The sequence below is a fragment of the Eublepharis macularius genome, chromosome 12, assembly GCF_028583425.1.
Source record: "Eublepharis macularius isolate TG4126 chromosome 12, MPM_Emac_v1.0, whole genome shotgun sequence".
In the NCBI taxonomy this organism is placed as follows: Eukaryota; Metazoa; Chordata; class Lepidosauria; order Squamata; family Eublepharidae; genus Eublepharis; species Eublepharis macularius.
Window position 1 is genome coordinate 14,150,670 of NC_072801.1, and position 22,062 is coordinate 14,172,731.

Here is a 22,062-nt window from a genome sequence, read left to right on the forward strand (position 1 = left end):
CCAGCCACGTTGGCAATCTGGCTCTGAACGGAGAGGCCCCAATGCTGCCAACAAAGCTCACTGCCAGTGAGAGGCCTCTCCTCCATAAATCAATCCAACCTGCTCTTAAATCCATCTATACCAGGAATCATCTATAGAATCATAGGGTTGGAAGGGACCTCCAGGGTCATCTAGTCCAACCCCGTGCACAATGCAGGAAAGTCACAACTACCTCCTCCCCCCCACACCTCCAGTGCCCCCTGCTCCATGCCCAGAAGATGGCAAAACACCGTCAGACTCCCCAACCAAACTGGACGGGGGGGGGGAATAGCTTCCTGACCCCAAAGTGGTGATCGGCATTATCCTGGGTGTGTAAGAAGGGGCTACGGGAACTAAGCACTGATGTAACCCATCCTGCTCTCCCTCTCATGATCTGCCTAGGTTCACAGAATCAGCACTGCTGTCAGATGGCCATCTTGTGGCAATGAGTTTCCTAGGTCAACAACACTGTGCATCACCTTAGAATCTTCTCTGTGTATCCTTCCTCCCCCCTCACTGCCACATTTGGCCACCCTCAGAACCTGGCCTTTTTTCTTTTATAGTGCCAGCTCTCTGGGAGAAGAAGCCCATGAGGAGGAGGAGGATGACGGCTCTTGCTGCTTGGTGATGTTGATAGTTTAAAGTAAAAGATAGTATTGGAAAAACATCAAAGCAAATGGGCCCGGCTCAGATATGAAATCCAGAGATCATTGGCCTCTCTTAGTTATTTCTCTTGTACCTCCTTCCTCCAAGGAGACTAGAGCAGTGTATTTTATCCCCATAGCATCTCTGTGAAGTAGGTGACTGAGAGATGGTTTCAGGTGGGCAGCTGTGTTGTTCTGCAATAGAACAGCAAGTCCAGTAGCACCTTAAAGACTAGCAAGATGGCCAGGGCATAAGCTTTTGAGAGTCAAGCTGCCTTCATCATGGGGGCAAGTAGCTGAAGAAGGGAGCTTTGACTCTCGAAAGCTTATGCCCTGGCAGTCTTGTTGGCCTTTAAGGTGCTACTGGACTCAAAAATCTTGCTCTATGCTGAGAGAGAACTACTGGTCCAAGATCACCCAGGGAGCCTCACAGCAGTGTTCCCAATCAATACGGATCCAGAGGAGTTAGCCGTGTTAGTCTGTAGTAGCAAAAATAGAAAAGAGTCCAGTAGCACCTTTAAGATTAACCAAATTGACTGCAGCATAAGCTTTCGAGAATCACAGCTCTCTTCTTCAGAACTGTGATTCTCGAAAGCTTATGCTCCAGTAAAGTTGGTTAGTCTTAAAGGTGCTACTGGACTCTTTTCTATTTTTGCTACTACAGACTAACACGGCTAACTCCTCTGGATCTATATGCCCATGGAAAGCACCGCATTCAGCCGAATGGAGAGGAAATCCATCAACCTCATGAAGAAACTGGCACAAATATAAACAGACATCATCTTCCAATCAATAGTCTAATACATCATTCTGCTGGCTCCTTTTTGCCCCCCCCCCCCCCCCAGAACACCACCCTAAAAAGAGTAGGCCAGCCAAGGCTTCTTCCCTCCTGTGTCATGCATGCCGTCACCACAAGAGGGCACAATGACTCCCTTTCTCTGCCACAGGGGGAGGCGAGTGGCCATAGCTTGCTCACTTGCCAGAATGAGCCAAGATGGACCCTGGGGGATCACAGCCGCTGTTCAGAGGAAGGGGCGGGCCTATGAGTGATGGCAACTCTTCTTGGTGCCCATAGCTGCAGCTGAGTCAGGAAAGCAGCTGGCACCCATTTGCACAGCATTGTGGCGGCACTAGGCCTGGGATGGAGCTAGGGTTGCCAGGTCCAAGTTGGAAGATTCCTGGAGATCTAGGGGGAGAAACCTGGAGAAAGGGGGGTTTGGGGAGGGAAAGGACCTTGGCATGGCATAATTCCATAGAGTCCACCCCCCAAAGTAGCCGTTTTCTCCAGGTGAGTTGCTCTGTGGCCTGGAGACCAGTTGTAATTCCAGGAGATCTCCAGCCACTACCTGGAGGCTGGCAACCCTAGATGGAGCCCACAAGGTACTGTCTTGCCAAGAGCCCTGGATTTAGCCCTGTGGGATGCATGATTCTGCCCTAAGAGTTTGTGGATCCCTGTTGTTCCACATGGGTTTGGATGGCAAGAAAGGAAAAGCCTCCCAAGGATTTGATTTGAAACAAGGGGCACCTCTCAGTTGAAAACAGCTTGTGGTCCAAAAGGTTTGCTTGGGTTTGGATTCTGAAAAGAGATTCAAATCAAACCCAAATGTCCTAATACTCGGGTTCAGTGCAGCAGGGAGCGTTTTTCACACATGTCCACAGTATGACCCTGTGATAGTGCAGTGTTTAAGAATAATTATGTATCATCCGAGTTGCTGATTGCTGGCTGGCATGAGCAAATGTAAGGCAGGGGGAGGGCTTCATTGTTGGGAGTTAACACATCCTGTGATATCTGTTCCATTGAAGTCACGTCAGTTGTCACGTGAAGGTCAGCGAGGTGGGGAGTGCCGTTTGCGCCAAGGAGAAGTTGCTGACTGGAAGTTCTGAAACTGAATGTAGACTCTGATATAGCATTTTATTTATCCATCTGAAAGAAATATATCTTGAACCTGCTGTACCGGGCAGCTTGCAACATTTTAGTTAGATAATAAAAAACAAGAAGCAGCTGTTTAAAGCAGCAGCGTAAATCCTTGAATCACAATACAGACAATAAAAAAGCCGCTATAAAACCCTCCCTGTGCCTTTTTTCTGATTTTAAAAAAATGTACACAATACCTTTAACACAGCCAAGATCAGCCCTAGGCACAACTGGCAATATTTTGCGCAAGTGGCTAGAGTATTGGACTAGGCCTGGGAGAGAACTGAGTTCAAATTCCTGCTTACCACCACACTCACTGAATCTTGGGCCGTTCATACTTTCTCTCAGCCTAGCCTACCTCACAGGGTTGTCGTGTGTATATAACAGAGGAGTGGGAATACTATTTAAATCATGTCCTTAGAGTATGTCTGTCCTGCCCCTCCAGAATCTACTTCAGGATGCTTTCCTTCTACCCTGATTCCATGAAGGAAGGGTGAGATTTATTTGTATATGCACAATTACAGTTGCCAGCCTCCAGGTGGTAGCAGGAGATCTCCCAGAATTGATCTCCAGGCTACAGAGAACAGTTCCCTTGGAGAAAATGGCTGCTTTGGAGGGTGGAATCTGTGGCATTATACCACACCTGGGGACCCTCCTCTGCCCTATTTAGGCCCCACCTCAAAATCTCCAGGAATTTCCCAACCAGGAGCTGGCAACCCAAGCACATATATGTATTATGTGGTGATGGGGAGTGCCCTCAAGTCATAGCTGACTTACAGTTACCCCTGGTGGGGTTTTCATGGCAAGAGACTAAGAGAGGTGGTTTGCCAGTGCCTCCCTCTGCAACTCTGGTCTTCACTGGAGGCCTCCCATCCAATTACTAACCAAGGCTGACCGTAGCTTCTGAGACCGGACGAGATCAGGCTCATCTCGGCTATCCAGGTCAGGCCATATATGTACTTTAGGCATGTATATATTTAAAAAACTACATATCCCATAAGGCACTGCGGGCATCTCGAGTAACAGGAACTGCAATTCCCAGAGAGCTCTGCGCTGAACCGTGTGCGCAGGCGTAGAGCGCTCGGAGCGAAGTCCTGCGTTGGCCAGGTGAGTGGTTTACCTGCGGCGAGTTCGAAGAGCCGAATTTAGGGGGCTGGAGGGGGGGTATTGCTAGGTGGGGTGCTGAAACCCAGGAGGAGGGGAGAGAAGCTTTGCCAGGCCCGAAAAGAGGGGGACCAAGTTGTCTTAGTGGCGCCCCTCAATTGAGGGGCTGCTTTGCACATGGAGTGGTGACAAAGGACGGTTCGCTGCCCCCGAGGGAACGGAGCGGGACGAGTGGGGGGTCCGCGCGGGGACACGTGCGTAAAACTTGCCAGGGCTTCTTCAAGAGAGGGCAGGATTTTCATTTTTTTAAAAAAACGAATTAAAGGTATTTTAAATGCATGTGGATGTGATGTTAAATACATTTAACTGAAAGTATTTAAAAATAAGTCAGGAAAACGCCTTTCTCCAACCAAGGAGCAGGTCGGGCTTGCTTCTGGGGAATCAAGTGCCAGGCTCTGAAACTGGCATTGCCAGTCTCTTCCTGAGAAATTCCTCCCCTGCCCCTCGGAGATGAGATTGGGGGGCGGGGATCTGTTCTGCACACCTGGACTCTGTTCCCTTTTCTTTAAAAGCCTCCTTCATTTCCAGCTGGCCTTGCTGTGAGTTCTGCAGAAGGGAAAATAGAAGCAAACGCTATATTAGCCCCTGCATTTTGCATTACTCTCCCATTGTTCCTTAATCTTCCTGTATAAGCTTGGCAGGAAAAAAGCATGTGGTAGGTGCCCCTCTCTGACAGACTTGGGCCTGGAGGGCACCGCTCCCTCCTTCTCTCCACCCCCTGACAAGCTTCTGATTGACAGAATTCCAACAAGCGTTCCAGCAAACCTTGACAGATTTTTCCCTTTGACCTTTTACAAACATGATTTGCCAATTCCTTCTCAGTGCTCTTCCTAGGCGTTGCAAACACCTATGGCCTGTTCCTGCATGCTCAAAAATTTTTTCTTTGCAATATTGCTCTCTGCTGCAACCTGGGATCCAGAAACAGGTTACAAAATATGTCTTCGTCACATTTTATCTCCCCCTGCTGAACAACACCCCCTACAACACACACAAAATTTTAAAGCATTTAGTTGGTTTTGAGATATAAACCACCAAAGCTTCCCAGGTGTTTGCAGGTGGCAGTCAAGCTTACTTTCTAATATTTTGTGTTAAACATGCATAAAATCTGACTCCCTCCGTTTTTTCCCCTAAAGTGCTCCATTTTTCTCTCCTTGTTTTATTTGGTGGGAGGAATTTTATTTATTTATTTGCTTCATTTATACTCCCACCTTTCTTTCAGTGGGGACCCCAAAGTGATTTACAGCATCCTCCCCTTCTCTCTTTTATATGTACAACGACCCTGTCGGGTGGGTTAGGTTGAGCTCCTGTGACTGGTCCAAGGTCATCCTGCAAGCCTCGGTGGCAGAGTGATTCGAACCTGGGTCCTCCAGACTCTAAGCCAACCAGTACACCATGTTGACTTGCACTAGGCGAGGGGAGGGGGGAGTGCAAGGGAAACCAAGAGATTTTTTCCAGCGCGTGTTCTGTTTTGGCCGTGAAATGGCTTTCTTCGCATCTTGCTTTCCTCTCTGGAAGCTGATCCAGTGGTCTGTAAGTGCAGCTAACTGGTGATAGGGGTGGCCACAGCCGAAAGGTGGCTAGGGTGAACATTTGTGCCTTGTTTTCTGCAGACCCCTCCATGGATCCGGTCAAGTCCCCACAAGGCTCTGCTTGTGAGCCACCTCCTGACGTGGACACCGATGACTGTCTCCAGGACTATTCCTATCTTTACAGCCCAGACATCCTCAAGTGAGTGTGGCCCAAGATTGCTCTAACATGGGTAAAAAAATTGCCACGAATCTCTTAAAGGGATGAACTCCTTCATTTGACTTTTTAAGTTAGGCTCTGTTCCAGTGCTAGAGATGTGAAGACCTGGTAAAATTGGAGAGGAAAAAAACCCCTTTCCTCTCTTATTTCCTGAGGGCTTTTTCCTTAATGGCTTCCCAACCAAATGAACCTCACAAGGTTGTTGGGCTAAGCCATCTCACAATACAGATGTGGCCAGCATAGAGTTGAAGCGTATTAACCACTCTGCCTGAGATTTCAGAGCGGTTTACAGTTCAGCTTGCTGCCACAAGAACCTTTTGATCTTCCCACAGGTGGGGCAAGCATTGCTAAGGCAGACTTGCCATTCCCTTCTTGATGTCGTAATGTCATTTCTGAATGCACACCGTAAAAGGTCCTGTACAGATTGTATATTTGCATAATATGAAAATGTCCTTCCTCCTCTTTTCCAGGGGCAAAGTGGCGTTCGTCACTGGAGGCGGCTCTGGGATCGGATTCCGCATCACAGAGATCCTGATGAGGTCTGGGAATTTCTCTCCACAGACTTTGGAGTGGGAATATCTGGATTCTGTTTATTGCAGTGGGTTTGGGGACCTGGCTGTGTTCCTTCTCTTCTTTTCCAAAGACTGACCAGCTATGAACCTATTCTTGGAAAAGAACCATTTATCTCCTCTTATATGTGCATTGCCATAAAGGGCAGCCTTCGATGGACCGTGAATTTGCTAGCTTTCATGTTCTAGAGCTGTCTGGGCTGACGGCTTTCTAGCAGGTGCAGAGGTTGCTCTTTGACCCCACAGGCAGCAACCAGAGCATTTCAAGGCAGGATCCCTCCTTTGTGCTCTAGCATACAACCTATTTCCTCCCCCCCACCCCACAACCTTCAGCATCTTGTGGGAAACATTCCTGTAGCAATCAATCTAATCTACAAAACTTGTCCATGGTTTTATAACCTCTGTTCTCAAGCTTCACGTTCCAGAGAAAGAGCTGCGTTAATCTCTGGCAAACAAAACCAATGGGAGTCTTGCAGCAGCTTAAACAATAAATACAGTTTTTATGCTAGGGTATCCTTTTGTGGAGTAGAGGCTGCCTGGTTGGTATCTGATGGAGGAAGTTCTAGTCCACCAGAGCATACGCTAGAAGAAGAAAATTCTAAATTTCTATTCAGCATATGCTTTTTGGCTGCCCATATAATAAGGAAGCACATGATGAAATGATTTATACCGTTATTAGGTAAAATTTCTGGTCTTGCTGAAAAAGCTAGACTTGATTACCGTCTGTCGGATGAGAATGCCAAGATGACCTATCAAGTAGACAGATATTGTTTGGTGATATTCAGGTCTCGGAAATCATATTGTACTGTAACTAGATCTTAACTCCAAATCATTTTATTTGTTCTCTTCTATGCTTCAAACTTTCTTTTTAGTGCAACGGTGTTACAGGGTTGGTCAAATGATCATAAATAAAGAAATGAATGAATTTCTGCTTTTCTAGGTGTGCCTTAAGCAATGTTTTTTTTTCCAAGTGGCACATTCTAGATATCTGGAAAAGACCTCTTCTGTAACTTAAGTGGCAAACACATATCCCATTTGGGTGGAAAGTTTGTGTGTGATTCGAGTCCTGTGTGTTCCTACATCCCCTGCGGCTTGTGAGATTTTTTAATTTTTGCAGGCATGGCTGCCAGACCGTCATTGCAAGCAGGAACCTGCAGAAACTGACAGAGGTGAGTGGGCGAGAGATTGTGAGATCTTTTTAAATAAGAGTTTATCGAACAATACAACAGTAGAGGATATGTTCCAAACAATGCACAACAACCGATAAACAATCTGTGGAATATTTTTGAGTTAATCGTGTTAAGATCTACGTCAGAGTCACTGTTTTGATAGCATTATGTTGTCAGGACACTTGAAACTATAGCAGCATAATGGCTCTTCTAACAGTCTGTAAAAAAATTCATGCCATAGTCGTATTTTTAATTGCTTTGTACTAGAAGGCAAAATTTGATATGGTGTGTTGTATTGATGGCCAAATTGCAGCACCTTTTGGATGCAATTCAAACTCTTGATAGAGGCAGCCTTGGCAAGAGGGGGCAGAGCAGAAAACAGATTTGATCAGCTTCACTGGGAAGTTGTCCTGTGCAAGAGGATAATAGTTATGTATAGTGGTTAGAGGGCTTGGCTCGGATCTGGGAGATCCAGGCTCACATCTCCACTCTGCCATAGAAGCTTGCTGGGTGACCTTGGGCCAGCAGACATTCTCAGCCTAACCTACTTCACAGGGTTGTTGTTGTGAGGATGAAATCAAGGAAGGGAGAATGGTGTAAGCTGCTTCAGGTCCCCGGGGTGAGAAAAGCAGGCTATAGATACCAAACGAAGACACTGTGCTGAACCAAACAGAAATAGTGCAAGAGAGCAGTCGCGTCTGCTCATTTAAATAAGTTTCTGATCCATATGAATAGAAAGAAAAGAACTGACAATGTGTGAGTGATGCCTGCTGAAATTTTGGAAGACAGAGTATTGCATAAGACGTCCAATGGCTCAGCTGGGTGGTAATGAATTAGTTCTCTGCTTAGCTCTCCCCACACTCTCAAGCAGGGCTTTTTTTTCTGGGAAAAGAGGTGGTGGAACTCAAGACCGCAAAATGACGTCACTTTGGTTCGGCTTGAACAAGGGGGGAGTTTTTGGAAGTTTAAATTGCCCTCGACGAAAATGGTCACATGGCCGGTGGCCCCGCCCCCTGATCTCCAGACAGAGGGGAGTTTAGATTGCCTCAGAGGGCAATCTAAACCCCCCTCTGTCTGGAGATCAGGGGGCGGGGCCACTGACCATGTGATCATTTTTAAGAGCTGCCAGAACTCCGTTCCGCTGCATTCCCACTGAAAAAAAGCCCTACTCTCAAGTAACTAAAAGCAGGGGGAAAGTAAGGATTAATATTTTCACGTGTTACGGTCCTGGAGAGTTGGAGGGAGGAGGAGAGGGAGAGAGATATTTAAAATATGGGACATGCTGTTCAGTGTTGAAAACTGAATTTCTGTTTCCTTGTAAGGCAGATCTGACATGCAAATGAACCCTTATGGAACCCGTCAAAAAACATCTACCATATGATGAAATTGATAAAATAGGTTCCCCCCACACCAGCCTCCATGGCCAATTCAGCCGACATCCAGCATGTTGAAATGCTACCCTGTGTTTTGATGCTGCTACTCTTTTTCTGCCAAAGCGTTTACTACTTTGGGCTGGTGTCTTTATGGCAGGAAGGTGGGGGAGGGGTTTACTCTCTCACGTAAAACCCTTCTTTCCTTTTACAGTCTGCCAAAAAACTGTCAGCAGCCACTGGCCAGCGATGCTTACCCCTCTGTCTAGATGTCAGGCAACCCCAGTCAATCCAGTCAGCTGTGGACGAAGCCCTAAAAGAGTTCTCGAGGATTGATATCCTTGTTAACAGTAAGTTGCGCTGAGGGTGGAAGATGCTGTTTGGGGCCCTAGCCAGCTGCATACAAGTACGAAAAAAAATTGATACTGATGTGTGCTGGGAGAGCTTGTGCTCTCTATTTTTTTGTCTGTCTGTCATGTTTATATGCCACGTTGGGCATATAGCTCTTTGGGATCTTGATCCAAGAAGGTTTTCCCAGCTGTTGCTTCCTCAGATTCTTTATGTGGAGATAGCAAGCGTATTGAACTGGGAGGTTGAGACACAGCTGATGCAGAGGGCAGCTGGTTTCATGGCCCAACTGTCCTGACTCCTTCCTTGGTCGCCTTCCCCAGATGCAGCTGGAAACTTTCTCTGCCCGGCGAGCTCCCTCTCGTTCAACGCCTACAAAACGGTGATCGACATAGATACCTTGGGCACATTCAACGTCTCCAAAGTCGTGTATGACAAGTGGCTCCGGGTACGTACCCCTTCTCCACCCAAGCCATTGAGCCAACTGGTTTATTTGTTTCCTTCCTTGATTTTATATTTATTAAATATTATTATTATATTAAATATTTATGTGGTTTTACTGGTTTTAAAGTTATATGTATTTTAAATTACTATACCGATTGTAATCCGCCCTGAGCCTGCTGATGCGGGGAGGGCGGAATATAAATTGAATTAAATAAATAAAGAAATACTGTCCACCTTTCTCACCAAGACTCAAGACGGATTCTTACAATGAAAAACGATGAGGTTGGAATGGCACAATAGATACCATTCACAAAATGAGAACGCGTTGCATGGAAAAAACAGTATAAGACAGACAGTATAGCAGGAGTGATAAGAGTGGGGACCAGTGCAGTAAAACATATTCCATACAACAAACAATATAATAAGGATTGCAAAATTAGAGACCAGTGCAATAAAGACAACCTAGTATAGACTATGAAGACTGCCTTAGATTCCACGGATGCTCACTTATAGCCTTATTCCCTTTATAAAAATGTCCTTTGCTTTACACATATGTTTTCCAAACTTTCCAGTCAGCTTGTGACTCTTCTTTGGCTGCCATTCTTCCACACGATGCGGCTTTTGTCTTGCTACTTGTGCTCACCCAACTGTCTTGCAAGTGATACCAGCTGCTGGGCAGGTCTCCCACACCGGCGTTTCTTTTATCGGCAGGGCTAGGATTACCAACCTCTAGGAGTTCTCTCAGCCTCTAGGAGTTCTCTCTTACAAGTGATCTCCAGAGTGACTGGGATTGCGCTATGATGCCCCAATGTGAACGGCCAAAGCTTGGACAGCTGCTGATGTTCTGACCCGGGTGCATCCCCTTTTCCTCTCAATGCAGCCAAATGTCCTGCTGCGATGTGGCGTGTTAGGCTGGCAATCCACTACCCCTATTTCCTTTTCCTGCTGATGCAGTGCTGGAAAGACCAATGCTTGCTTAGAGTGCATTCTGCACTTGGTGCTGGTGGTTTGGTTTGGTTTGGTTTTTCGGATGCCAGAGGTATTTCCTTGGCATTCTGGCTTGCTTTGCAGATAATTCCTCCTGATCTGTTGCTCAAACGGACTCTGTTTTTGAATCCAGGACCACGGTGGAGTCATTGTGAATATCACTGCGACGCTCAGCTACAGAGGCCACGTTCTCCAGGTCCACGCTGGAACAGCGAAGGCAGCTGTAGGTATGGTAAAAGCCTGCTCTCTCCTTGGGTTTTCTCCGATCTCGACCTCACAAATGGCAGTGTTTAAGCTAAACCTTTTAGCCTATTAAGTAATTAATGAAGGTGGGGGGAGTTCATTGCATGGGGATGTGGATGCCCCATTTATTGGAGAATTCTAGTAACTTCCCAATCAAGGAGAGGATTTTCATCTATTTTATTTACGCTTCTTATCAACAGTTATTTGAAGCATCAAAACTCATCTCAGTAAATGACTTGGAGTGCAAGTCCATATGGTTATCGTTATGCAGCTCAGTTCTAAACTGACTGATACAATAGCTTAGAGGTAGTTTTTTAAAAACCACATGGTATAGTTCTCCTTGGACTGTACTAATACGGGACGCAAATGGGGGATGACTTGCAATTTCATCTTCCTCTAAGTAAAGCTTGCACATTCAGAAAGGTGGCATTTTGAGAATGGTTCTCAGAAAGAATGTAACGGGAACCATTTGGGCATTTTAAGTTTATTTAATTTTCTATGTTATTTATAGTCCACCTTTCTTACTGAGACTCAAGGCAGATTGCAAAATGTAAGCAATACAATCCATAAAACCTTTAATAAGCAATGTAATAGAACTAGGAATTGCAAAAATTTGAAATGGATCTGTCACCTGAACTTTCTTTGAAGGATCTATCATTTGCTTTTCTAGATACTTATACAAGTTCTTAGGTGTACACCTGCTGGCATCAAGGAAGATCCTTTGCTTTAAAAAAAAGTTGGTTGTCGGTTTTCTTCCTTAGATTTGGGAACTGTCATAACTAGAGAGAGAATGGCTAGGTGGCGTGGACTTAATGCCTGTATAAAGTTTGCTTGGGGTGAGTGTGTGTGTGTAGTGGACAGCTTTACTTTTTGCTTGAAACTAAAGGCAAGTTTTGATGTTTCCTTGCACGTGGCCATTAATATTTTGGTATTTAAAAAAGTATAAGTAAGTCAGGATTGTCCTGAAAAAGTGTAGATTTTAGCCTTGGGTGCGTGCATCAAGAGGCCAGCGAGGTTGCTTCGAATTCCTATGAATTCAAATGAATTGCTTTTACAAAAAGCAGCACAAGTATTTGATCGAATGACGCAGCATGAAGTCAAGAAGGGTTTTCCCAGATTCAATCTTGTGAGACAGTGTTGTTTATAGAAACGGTGTTTCTGAAAGGCAAATGGTGATGGATGGAAGGCCAGGTCTGGGGAGCAGACGCAGTTGTGGGTTTGGGCTTTCTGGGGTTCCAGTACTATTTTGCTCATTCGTTCTTTCCTCCCATTGTTCATTCTTCATCCCTGCAGATGCAATGACCAAGCATCTGGCTGTCGAATGGGGACCCAACCGAATCCGAGTGAACAGCCTGGCACCGGGCCCCATTAGTGGCACAGAGGGCTACCGGCGTTTGGGTAAGGCGTTAAATGCTAGTTGGAGGACCTTTCTGATTTTTCTTTCCTTTGGATGAGCAAACAAAGGGGAGGAGGTTGCAGAGGGAAATGCCGAGCTTGTGATTTTGCACCCTGAGAACAAGAAGCCATTTCTAGGCAAAACTTGGAATTGTTGCAGTTTTATAATGAGTGAATAATCAGTTTGTTTAGGAAGGGGTTTGTTGTGTGCTGCCCACGCCCAGGTACTTCTGCACAACCGACATCTCCATGGAGCAAAATGTCTCTGCTTTCGATTGGAGTTTGGGACTGTGTGGTATTCATCTTTGTGAGAGCCAGTTTGGTATAGTGGTTAAGAGCGGCAGGACTCTAATCTGGAGAGCCGGGTTTGATTCCCCGCTTCTCTTCATGAAGCCAGCTGGGTGACTGTGGGTCAGTCACAGCTCTCTTAGGGCGCTCTCAGCCCCACCCACCTCACAGGGTGATTGTTGTGGGGATAATAATAACATACTTTGTAAACCGCTCTGAGTGAGCATTAAGTTGTCCTGAAGGGTGGTGTATAAATAGAATGTTGTTGTTGTTATAACAAGCCTTGATGGCATCTTCCTTGATCACCCCTCAGTTTTGATCCCTTTTTTCCTTTGGCTCCCTTACAGGTGGGCATCACGCGGAGGCCAGTGGCTTCCACCACACCATCCCTCTCCTACGAACCGGGAATAAGACGGAGATTGCCCATGGCGTGTTGTACCTAGCAAGTCCTTTGGCATCCTATGTGACTGGCACGACCCTGGTGGTGGATGGGGGGAGCTGGTTGACCTCTCCAAACGACTTTCACTCTCTGTTGGGTACTGCCTCACACTCTTCTAAGCTCTAGGTGACGTTTCTTTCCCCCCCTGTGGGAATTAGATAGCTAAGCGAGGGCCCCGTGCTGGAAAATGGTGGGGTGAGAGTGTGTGTCGTGTTGCGTTCCTTGCAGCTGGAATCTCTTGGTACGCAAGCTTTGCATGGTGGCCATGAATGTTAAGCATTGGGCTCTTTACTTCACAAGGGAATGCTTTGACTTTGTAGCTTTAATAATGCTGTGTTGATCTGTGGCAAAAGGGTGGGAGAACAATGCCCGAGTCATGCCTGGAGGCTAATTGGAAGGTTCTTGGCAGTATGACTAGGAAGACAGGATCTGCATGGAATTGAGAACTTGCTTCCTAACCACAGACTGCACCTGAAATGGTTTGTGGATTCAAAGTCTGTGGCTAACCTGGGCCTTTTCCACACATCTTACCTGCCTGCGGAACATCGTGCAGAAGACACCATCTTCTTGTGTGAAATCGCGCCAGGAAGATGCTGTTATCTGGGAGTTTTGCTCGAAATAGCACAAAACTCCCAGATAACAGCGTCTTCCTGGCACGATTTCACACAAGAAGACGGTGTCTTCCGCACGATGTTCCACAGGCAGGTAAGTCTTGTGGAAACGGCCCAGCACGTTTGAAGCACATGCAATGAACACAACTTTGCATACAGCTTTTAGCAAGCATGGCTGACGCTGGGTCAGCATCTTCTTCTGTTCTTATAATTCTTGTTCTGCATTTATTACACCCAGAGTGTGAAAAGGCTGGAAAGAGTTTAGGAAACAAGTGAGTTAAAGATGATGGTTTGTGTAACCTTCCTCTTCTGATCCTTCCGAAACTTAGTATAGTATTTTTGAAAATCTCTTAACTGTGAAGACTAGAAACTTCCCTCCCTAAAGATAAGTTAGTCATTTCTAAACAAGCTTCCTGGAAGCATGCACTATAAGATCTGCAAGCGGCCCTTACATATATAAGCATTTGTGCATCTTCAAATTCACAATCCAGGCATTAAAGTCATACTGTATTCCAGATACAGGCAGTAGATTCCCCCCCGCCCTTGTATATTTTTATCCGTTCTTCCTCCAAAGAGCTCAGGGCAACAAATATAGTTCTCCCTCTCCTCCATTTTATCTTCTCAACAACCCTGTGAGGGGTTGGTTAAGTGGAGAGAGAGTGAGTGGTTAAGTATCACCTGGCAAGTTTCCAGGCAGACCTGAGTCTCCCATATCTAGTCCTACACTCTTGACTGTACCATGCCAGGATAATCCTATTACTGAAGTATCTAAAAGGGTTCCATTTTCTAACCTTTAAAACTGCCCTATACTATTGTGTGTTGCGAATTTCTCGGGAGGCTTTGAGATTCTGCTTGCATAAGCATCTGTACCACGTATGGGATGGATTTATTTATCTGGCGTTAGTAAAATGAATGACCCATTGGGCTTTCAGGGTGGTCTCTTCATGGGCTCTTTCTTAAGGAAAAAAGAAGCTCAATCAGGGCTAGTGCGTCCATTGCTGGGCCAGCAGCTGCCTCGAGCACTAAGGCGCCAGGGGTGGGGGCGGGGGCGCGCGCCACAGAGCTCAGTTGCCCCATGCTGCTGCACACAGCTGCGGGCCAGGCGCAGCAGCCGGTCAGGGCGGTGCGCAGAGCAACTGAACCGGAGGGCTGGGAGGACGCATGCACGCCATCCCAGCGGCATGCCCTGCGTGTGACGTCACACGCAGTGACGTCATCATGCTGTCTGGGTGCACGCACACGCAGGGGAACAACAGCCCTGAAACTGCCTCAGGCGCCAGAAACCATGGCGCCGCCCCTGAGCTCAATGCCCTTAATATTAACACTTCCTTTCGTTCTGTGTTGCTTACACAACACACAGTTTTATTCCAGGCTGAACTGAAAAACCTTTGAGCATCCCAAAAGCCACTTCGTGAGTTCCAAGAGAAGATCGCCTTGCCTGTCTAGCAGAAGGGCTTCCTGCTTGGGTGCTTTTAGATCTCACTTCTGGCCGTTGGCTTTGGATCTCGTCGGTCTCATCCAACGTCCTCTTCTTTCTTACAGATGTCTGGGCCACAGACCGAAAGAAAGATAAATGAACCTGGAGTTCAGGATTTACCAACAGGATGCCACGGTTTAGATCCTTTTCCAGAAATGTCGATACGGGGCCATTGTGGGCAGTCCCGGCCCTTTTCCTCCCTGCAAGGTGGTTTGGGCAGCAGTGGAAATGGCAGTATTTAAGAACGTGCCTCTTAGAGCTCAGCTACGTCTTAGAATATCTTTAGTATTGATTTTGCAAACAATAGCTTCAGGGATTGCTTTATCATGAAGGAGAATTCCCTCCCTGTTGTTTTCTGGCAAGAAAAAATGTCTTTCCTGACCTTTTGTACCTCAGCTGGAAAAAGAAATCTAGGTAGTCATGTGTTTTCTCCAGCAGGGTAAAGCAGCTCAGGGGGCAGGCCTGGTTCTTAACAGTGAAGTACCTGCTTTGCCTGCAGAATGTCCGAGGCTTAAAAGGATCAGGTAGTAAGTGGTGTGAAACACCTCCACCTGAGATCCTGGACAGCCAGGGCAGTTTCAGGTGTTCAAGTTAGGGGTGCTTTTTTTCCATGAGAAAACAGCAGGAGAGGAAATTATTAGTCATCCATTCCACTCACCCCCACCCATGCTGTTAACCTCCTCGAGAAAGCAATCCTGGAAGCTGCATTTGGAAAAGTTGTTTAAAACTATTTACAGAAGAAAATCATAAGGTTGGTTGAAACCCTTAGGGTTGTGGGAAATGAATGGAGGGACTAGGAAGTTATGGGATGTGAATGTTCTTGCTCGCCAGCTTTGTCCTATTTGGGATTGCCACAAGATATCCAGGATGGAAGCCCAGAAGAACAGTTGTGGCTTACTCTAGACAGCAGTCACTAGAAGTACCTTTAGTTTGGCTTAAAATATTTGCAAATTTTTGTGGCCTGTTATCTTGTCTCCCAAGTTCTCCACTCGGGCCTTTCTCAAGGAAAGGTTGTGCACATGTGTTAATGTCTACCCACCTACCTGAATTTTGTTAACCTCTAATCTTTGTGGGTCTGAATCAACTAGTATGATTTTGCACTTTCTCCAGTGATCTTTTCCCCCCCATTAGTAACACAGCAGCTGCGGAGGGGGGGAAGCTGTCCATATGCAGATTCTCTGTTTTCTGTCTAATAAATTCCTTTTGAAATACTTTTGGTTGGTTTTGTAGTTCGAGTACCAGTTAGATTTCTGGCATGGCAAGCGTGTGTTTGTTGGTCATTTATTTGTTTCCCTTTGTTTCCCTTGATTCTCAAGTCTGTTTTGGCCACTCCCCAAAACAGCACTCTGCCTTGACAGACGCAAGCCATCACTCCTGGGATGATAGACAAGTTTGGAGGAGTTTCTTAAAGCTGCCAGCCTCATCTGGGTCTCTGCCTGCTGTTTGAAGGCTCCAAGTTGGACACGGACTCTTTCTGGGTTCGTTCTGCTAGCAGAGATGTTTTTTTCCTCCAGTGGAAAAGCACGCTTGCTAGTGAAATAGATTGTGGGATCCAAGCCACCGCTGCTAGCAGGCCGACATCTCTTCCAGCTAACCTGTGTTTGCATTAGGACACATTTTTGTAAGCATCTGAATTGTGTGCCCCAGCTGCTGTGCTTTCTCTCCACTCCTGTGGCATCAGAGCCCCGTTAATTATACAACAGCTTATCTGCATGAAGTCACATTTTCTCAGCCTCTGCATCACCTTTATGTAACACCCACACCAGGCAGAAGTAGTCCTAAAAATAGACTTTCTTGAGTCTAATTTCTGTCCCATAATCTTCAGAATGCCCTCCTTTGATTTTTCTTTCTCCCTCCTTCCTATTTTTAGTTCTGTGCACAGCAGTGAACGTGTAAGTGCATTACCCTTGGCTGTAAAGAATTTGCCGTCTTCCGTGGTCTTCCTGTCCCACCTGCTTGCCGCTCTTTAGTATTCAGAAGCATCTGTGTTTGGTGATAGGATAGAGCTGTCATATGATGTGTGGTACCAGGAGATGGGTATGAGCATCAAGGAATAATGGTTAAATCTGAAGTTCTGCATGGAATACAGACCCTTCCCAATCTTGTTTTTGGAGGAATGGAACAAGTCCAAAATGTCCTCAGGTTGGCACGGTATTCAGGACAAGAAAACTGGGGAATGGGCATAATCAGGGCTCATTTCGAGGGGGAAAGCGCCAGAAGGCAGTTCCCCAAAGAGGTCACATGTCAGGTGGCCCCGCCCACCTGACTCTCAGCCATTTTGGGCCTGTTTCAGCCTGGATTGGGGCCAAAATGGCCCAGATCGGGCCTCTGATGGGTGGTGGATCACTCTCCCACTCAGCAGCAGCCCTATCCTGACCGTTTTGGGCCCCTGTGGGGGCATTTTCAGCCCTTTTTGCCATTTTGGGCCGAATTTTGGCCCTGAATGGCCAAGATTGGGTCCAAAACAGCCAGAATAGGTGATGTCAGGGGGGTGTAGTTATGCTAATGACATACTTCTGGTGATGGCAAGGGGCGTGGCATATGCTGATGAGTTATGTTAATGAGTTCCTCCAGCTCTTTTTCTATGAAATGACCCCGGGCATAATTGCCAGCCATTGTGCACATTTCTTTTGGTGCAGTTGAGAATGCTGCATGAATAAGGGACGGTATATACATTGTATCGTTAATCTCCAACACAATGTGAGAGTTTTCAAAAACTGCATAGTGGGCAAGTGGGAAATGATGCACACTGGCCGGACAGGGTCTGAAACACCCTGTTCGTTCACATTCTCTGTGATGGTTGGTACCGCTATGCACACTGTGGTGGTGTTCAGGTATCGCTCCAGTTCTGCTTGCATTAAACAAAACTTCACCCAAGTGCACTTGGATCTCGGCAAGAAAGGAAGACTATAATAATACCAAGTTAACAAGACTGAGATGACGAAAGCTCCCAACACAACTGGCACAGCAGAGCATCCAGAAAACCGCCAAGGTCCAACTGATATGTTTCTGTGGGTGATGGTGACAGTTATAGGTATTTCGTATAGGAAATTCCTACCTGAACCTCAAGGAAGGACGGTGCAGAGCACACCAGCGGGACTTAACTTCTGGTGGTTTTTTTTGTCTGGGCAAACATGAAGGATTGCTGTGTAGTTGAGAAGAAGCCAAGATACTAAAGGGGTGAGAGATTAAGTGGAGGATATTGCAATCCAGGGCACTGAAGGGGAAGCCACCCCTATTTCCCCCTCCTCGCAACTGACTTCACAACTCCCACATTGGACACGAGGACCATAATGTCTCAGTCCCCCCCCCCTGTTTGGTTCCATTTCCCGAAAAGCAGCACTCATCTGCAAGGCCCCCCTCTTATCGAAAGCAAAGCATTGTTACACCCAGAGGGGCTTGTAGGGGAGGTCTAGCTTGGCCCGCTGGGCTACAGTGCCTGCTTGTTTGTAGGCAGCGTTTCTCTGCTGCCTGACATTCTCCTTCCTGAGCTGCTTTGTTGTCAAGCCAACCCGTTGCTAGGCTATTCATCCTGCCTCTCTTTGGGTAACCAGTGGGGCTTTGGAAGCGGCAACCTGCAGTCCTTCCCAGAAGCCTGTATGCTGGTAGCTATGGCAACCAGCAGGTGAGCATCGGTGCCTCTTGGGCAACCTGCATGAGGATGGAATGAAAGATGGGCTATGTCAGGGCAAACTCCTTTCCCCTGGCAGCTGTTTATGTGGCACAAACCCCCACCCCCCCCCAAAAGAAAACGGAAAGGCAATTTTAAGGACTCCATATGGCTATGGCACCGCCAGGCGTTCGGTGGTTGAAGGGGGCGGTGCCATGTCGGCCTCCCACCTTTGGGGAGGGGGAGGGTTCTCCCCACCATTGCACTTGGTTAATTTATTTCATTATTGTTTTGTATATTGATTTTAGTATTGTTGTTTTTTGTTTTTATCGATTTTAAACTGTTCACCGCCCAGAGCCCCTGGGATGGGCGGTATATAAATTGAAATAATAATAATAATGATAATGATAATAATGATAATAATAATAATGATAATAATAATAATATAAGGGGTCCTTGCAGCACTAAAGAGACACTCGCAATATAGATGTTTATTTCAGTATTTATACCCCAGTGAGGACCCAAAGCAGTTTACATCATCATTTTCCCCTCTTCTATTTTATCCTCTCAACGACTCTGTGAAGTTGGTTGGGCTGAGAATGACTGGCCTAAAGTCACCCAGCCAGCCTCCATGGCAGAGATGAAGAGAAACTTGTGGCTTCTCTAGAAAGACAGGGATGGTTCAGCCTAGAGAGACTTCTGGAAGGGAATGCAAGAAGTGTCAAGGACACAAAAATAGAAGCAAGCGTTGCCTAAAATGCTCTTAGTTGGCCCCATCTGCTAGAGCTGACTCAAAGCACCCACCAGCAGCTGGTGCTGCCCCCTCTGTGGAACAGCTCCTCTGATTTCCCAGACCCACTCGATCCACCTCCGAGGGCAGGAGGGCTGTCTGCGAGCAAAAAGCAAGCTTTCGTTACTGCAAGTCAGATGCTTTTACAGACAAGCCAGGCCACCTGTTTCGCTGTTTTCTTTCATAATTGGGCCAAGATCCCAGTTTGTTTCCTTGGCATCTAAATCTAACCCTGAAGACCTCCACCTTGGCCTGAGTTTAGGTCTTCACAGGACCTTGATGTTACAGGTGGCAAAGACAAAGCGGCCTCTCTTACACACCTTCAGTCAGTGGAAATAACTCTCTTGGGAGGAGAGGCTGGGATGGGTGGATTTCTCCTTTTTGCAACCCAAATGCAACATTACTCAGCATATGAAAGCAGAAGCTTTCCCTGTTCTGTGAGCAGGAGAAATTCCAGAAGAGTGACATTTGAAAAAGAATTGTTCAGAAAAAATCTCGCCCTGCTTTTTCTCACCAACAGGCAAAGAAGCTCATGTTAAATAATGCATGACGGTAAAGGAGAGTTTTCAGCTTTAGTTCTCAGCCACAGCCGATGTTCAAGACGGCATCAAAGAAGGCTCTTTGCAGCAGTTATTTTGCTCCCCAGCTCTCTTTCTGTTGTTTACTGAGATCCAGATTTCCATCTTTACCATTTTCTTTTTAATAGTATTACTCCGGTTTCTTGGAAGAACGGGATCTTTAGTTGGCGCCTGTCATGTTTTTATCCCACCCTTCTTCAAGGAGCACGGGGTGGCATACATTGTTCGCCGCCTGGTGATGGATCTCAAATATTTTCCTTTTTGTCTTTGGTTGTGTTAAAAAAGGCCCAAGTTTCTAATCTAGACCTCACAGTGGTAGATAGGCTTGAAGAGACTGTACGTTGTCTGCTGATATCTCTGAAGCTAGAAGTGACTGATAGAAGTTTCAAGATCCAGAGGAGTTAGCCATGTTAGTCTGTAGTTGCAAAATAGTAAGAAGTCCAGTAGCACCTTTAAGACTAACCAACTTTATTGTAGCATAAGCTTTCGAGAACCACAGCTCTCTTTGTCAGATGCATCTGACAAAGAGAGCTGTGACTCTCAAAAGCTTATGCTACAATAAAGTTGGTTAGTCTTAAAGGGGCTACTGGACTCTTTACGATTTTTAGAACTTCCAAGTAATTTTAAACAGGAGTCCAGTAGCACCTTAAAGTCTAACATTTAATCTTGCATAAGCATAACAAAATAAATAATGTTAGTTTTTAAGGTGTTACACACTTTCTGTTCAATTTTTTTACAACAATCCATTCCCTCTATAATTATCCTACTATATAAAAAGCTAAGCGTATTCAAGACAACTCACTTCCTACCCTGGTGCGCCACCAAAGGGCGCTGCTGTGGAGGGAAACTCAGATGAGGCAGCCAGACCTCCAGAGAGTATGCCACGGTGGGAAGCCCAAGCCAGGATCAGGAGGGGAGCAGGTGGCAATGCCTGCTCTCCATCTTTACCCAGCTGGGATCAGGATCAAAGCAGGTTGCAATGTCTGCCCCTTGCCTTCACCCAGCCTGCCCATCACCCAGCTGGGATCAGGAGGGGAGCAGGTGGCAATGCCTGCCCGCCACCTTCACCCAGCTGAGATCAGGTGCGGAACAGGAGCAATACCTCCCCTGTGCCTTCACCCAGCTGGGATCAGGAATGGAGCAGGTGGCAATACCTGCCTGCCATTCACCCAGCTGGGATCAGGAGCTAAACAGGTGGCAATGCCTGCCTGCCATTCACCCAGCTGGGATCAGGAGCTAAGCAGGTGGCAATGCCTGGCCCCCCTTCACCCAGCTGGAATCGGGAGCAGAGCAGGTGGCAATGCCCACCCACCCCACCTTCATCAAGCTGGAATCAAGAGTGAAGCAGGTGGCAATGCCTGCCCCCCCTTCACCCAGCTGGGATCAGGAGTGGAGCTGGTAGCAATGCCCGCCCACCACCCTTACCCAGCTGGGATCTGGTGTCAAGCAGGTGGCAATGCCCGGCCACCCATTACCTGGCTGAGATCAGGTGTGGAACAGGGGGCAATACCTGCCCTCCACCTTCACCCAGCTGGGAAGAGGATTGGAGTAGGTGGAAATGCCCATCCCCTCTTCACCCAGCTCAGATCAGGAGCAAAGCAAGTGGCAATGCCCGCTCCCCCCTTCACCCAGCTGGGATCAGAAGCAGAGCAGGTGGCAATGCCCACCCTCCTTCACCTAGCCAGGATCAGGAGCGGAGCATGATGCAATGCCCATCCCCCTTCACCCAGCCTGGATCAGGCACAGAGCAAGAGGTAATGCCCACCCCCAACTTCACCCGGCAGGGATCAGGAGTGGAGCAGGTGGCAATGCCCGTCCCCCCTTCACCTGGCTAGGATAAGGCGAGGAGAAGGTGACAATGCCCACCCTCTTCACCTGGCCTGGATCAGATGCAGAACAGGAGGCAATGCCCACCCCCTGTTCAACCTGCCAGAATCAGGCACTGAGCAGGCAACAATTCCCCCCACCATTCACCCAGTTGGAATCAGGCACAGAGTAGGAGGCAATGCCCATCCCTTCTTCACCCAGCCGGGATCAGGAGTGGAGCAGGAGGCAATGCCTGCCCCCCTTCACTTGGCCTGGATCAGGTGCAGAGGAGGTGGCCATGCCCACCCTCCCACCTTCATCAGGCTGAGATCAGTGCCGGAGGAGGAGGGAATGCCCACCTGCCCACCCTCCCCTTTCTACAGCCTGTTGTATTTTTTCCCACAACAGGCTTTGTTGCTAGTCTTCAAGAAATCTCTTCAGAGCAGCATAA

General features: G+C 47.1%; 1 protein-coding gene across 2 annotated transcripts; it reads left to right on the top strand.

Moving 5' to 3' along the window:
- Positions 1 to 3,642: 3,642 nt before the first annotated feature.
- On the top strand, positions 3,643 to 16,038 carry DECR2 (2,4-dienoyl-CoA reductase 2). 2 transcript variants are annotated; one of them, XM_054995467.1, is made up of 10 exons: positions 3,643 to 3,684; positions 5,352 to 5,469; positions 5,958 to 6,026; positions 7,174 to 7,225; positions 8,810 to 8,945; positions 9,267 to 9,391; positions 10,508 to 10,601; positions 11,911 to 12,015; positions 12,648 to 12,865; positions 14,893 to 16,038. In XM_054995467.1, exons 2-9 carry the CDS (start codon positions 5,360 to 5,362, stop codon positions 12,863 to 12,865), a joined length of 909 nt encoding a protein of 302 aa, XP_054851442.1. In that variant the 5' UTR covers positions 3,643 to 3,684; positions 5,352 to 5,359; the 3' UTR covers positions 14,893 to 16,038. The 2 variants fall into 2 exon arrangements, with proteins under 2 accessions (XP_054851442.1, XP_054851441.1); XM_054995466.1 differs by having other exon boundaries at positions 12,648 to 12,836.
- Positions 16,039 to 22,062: the final 6,024 nt, after the last annotated feature.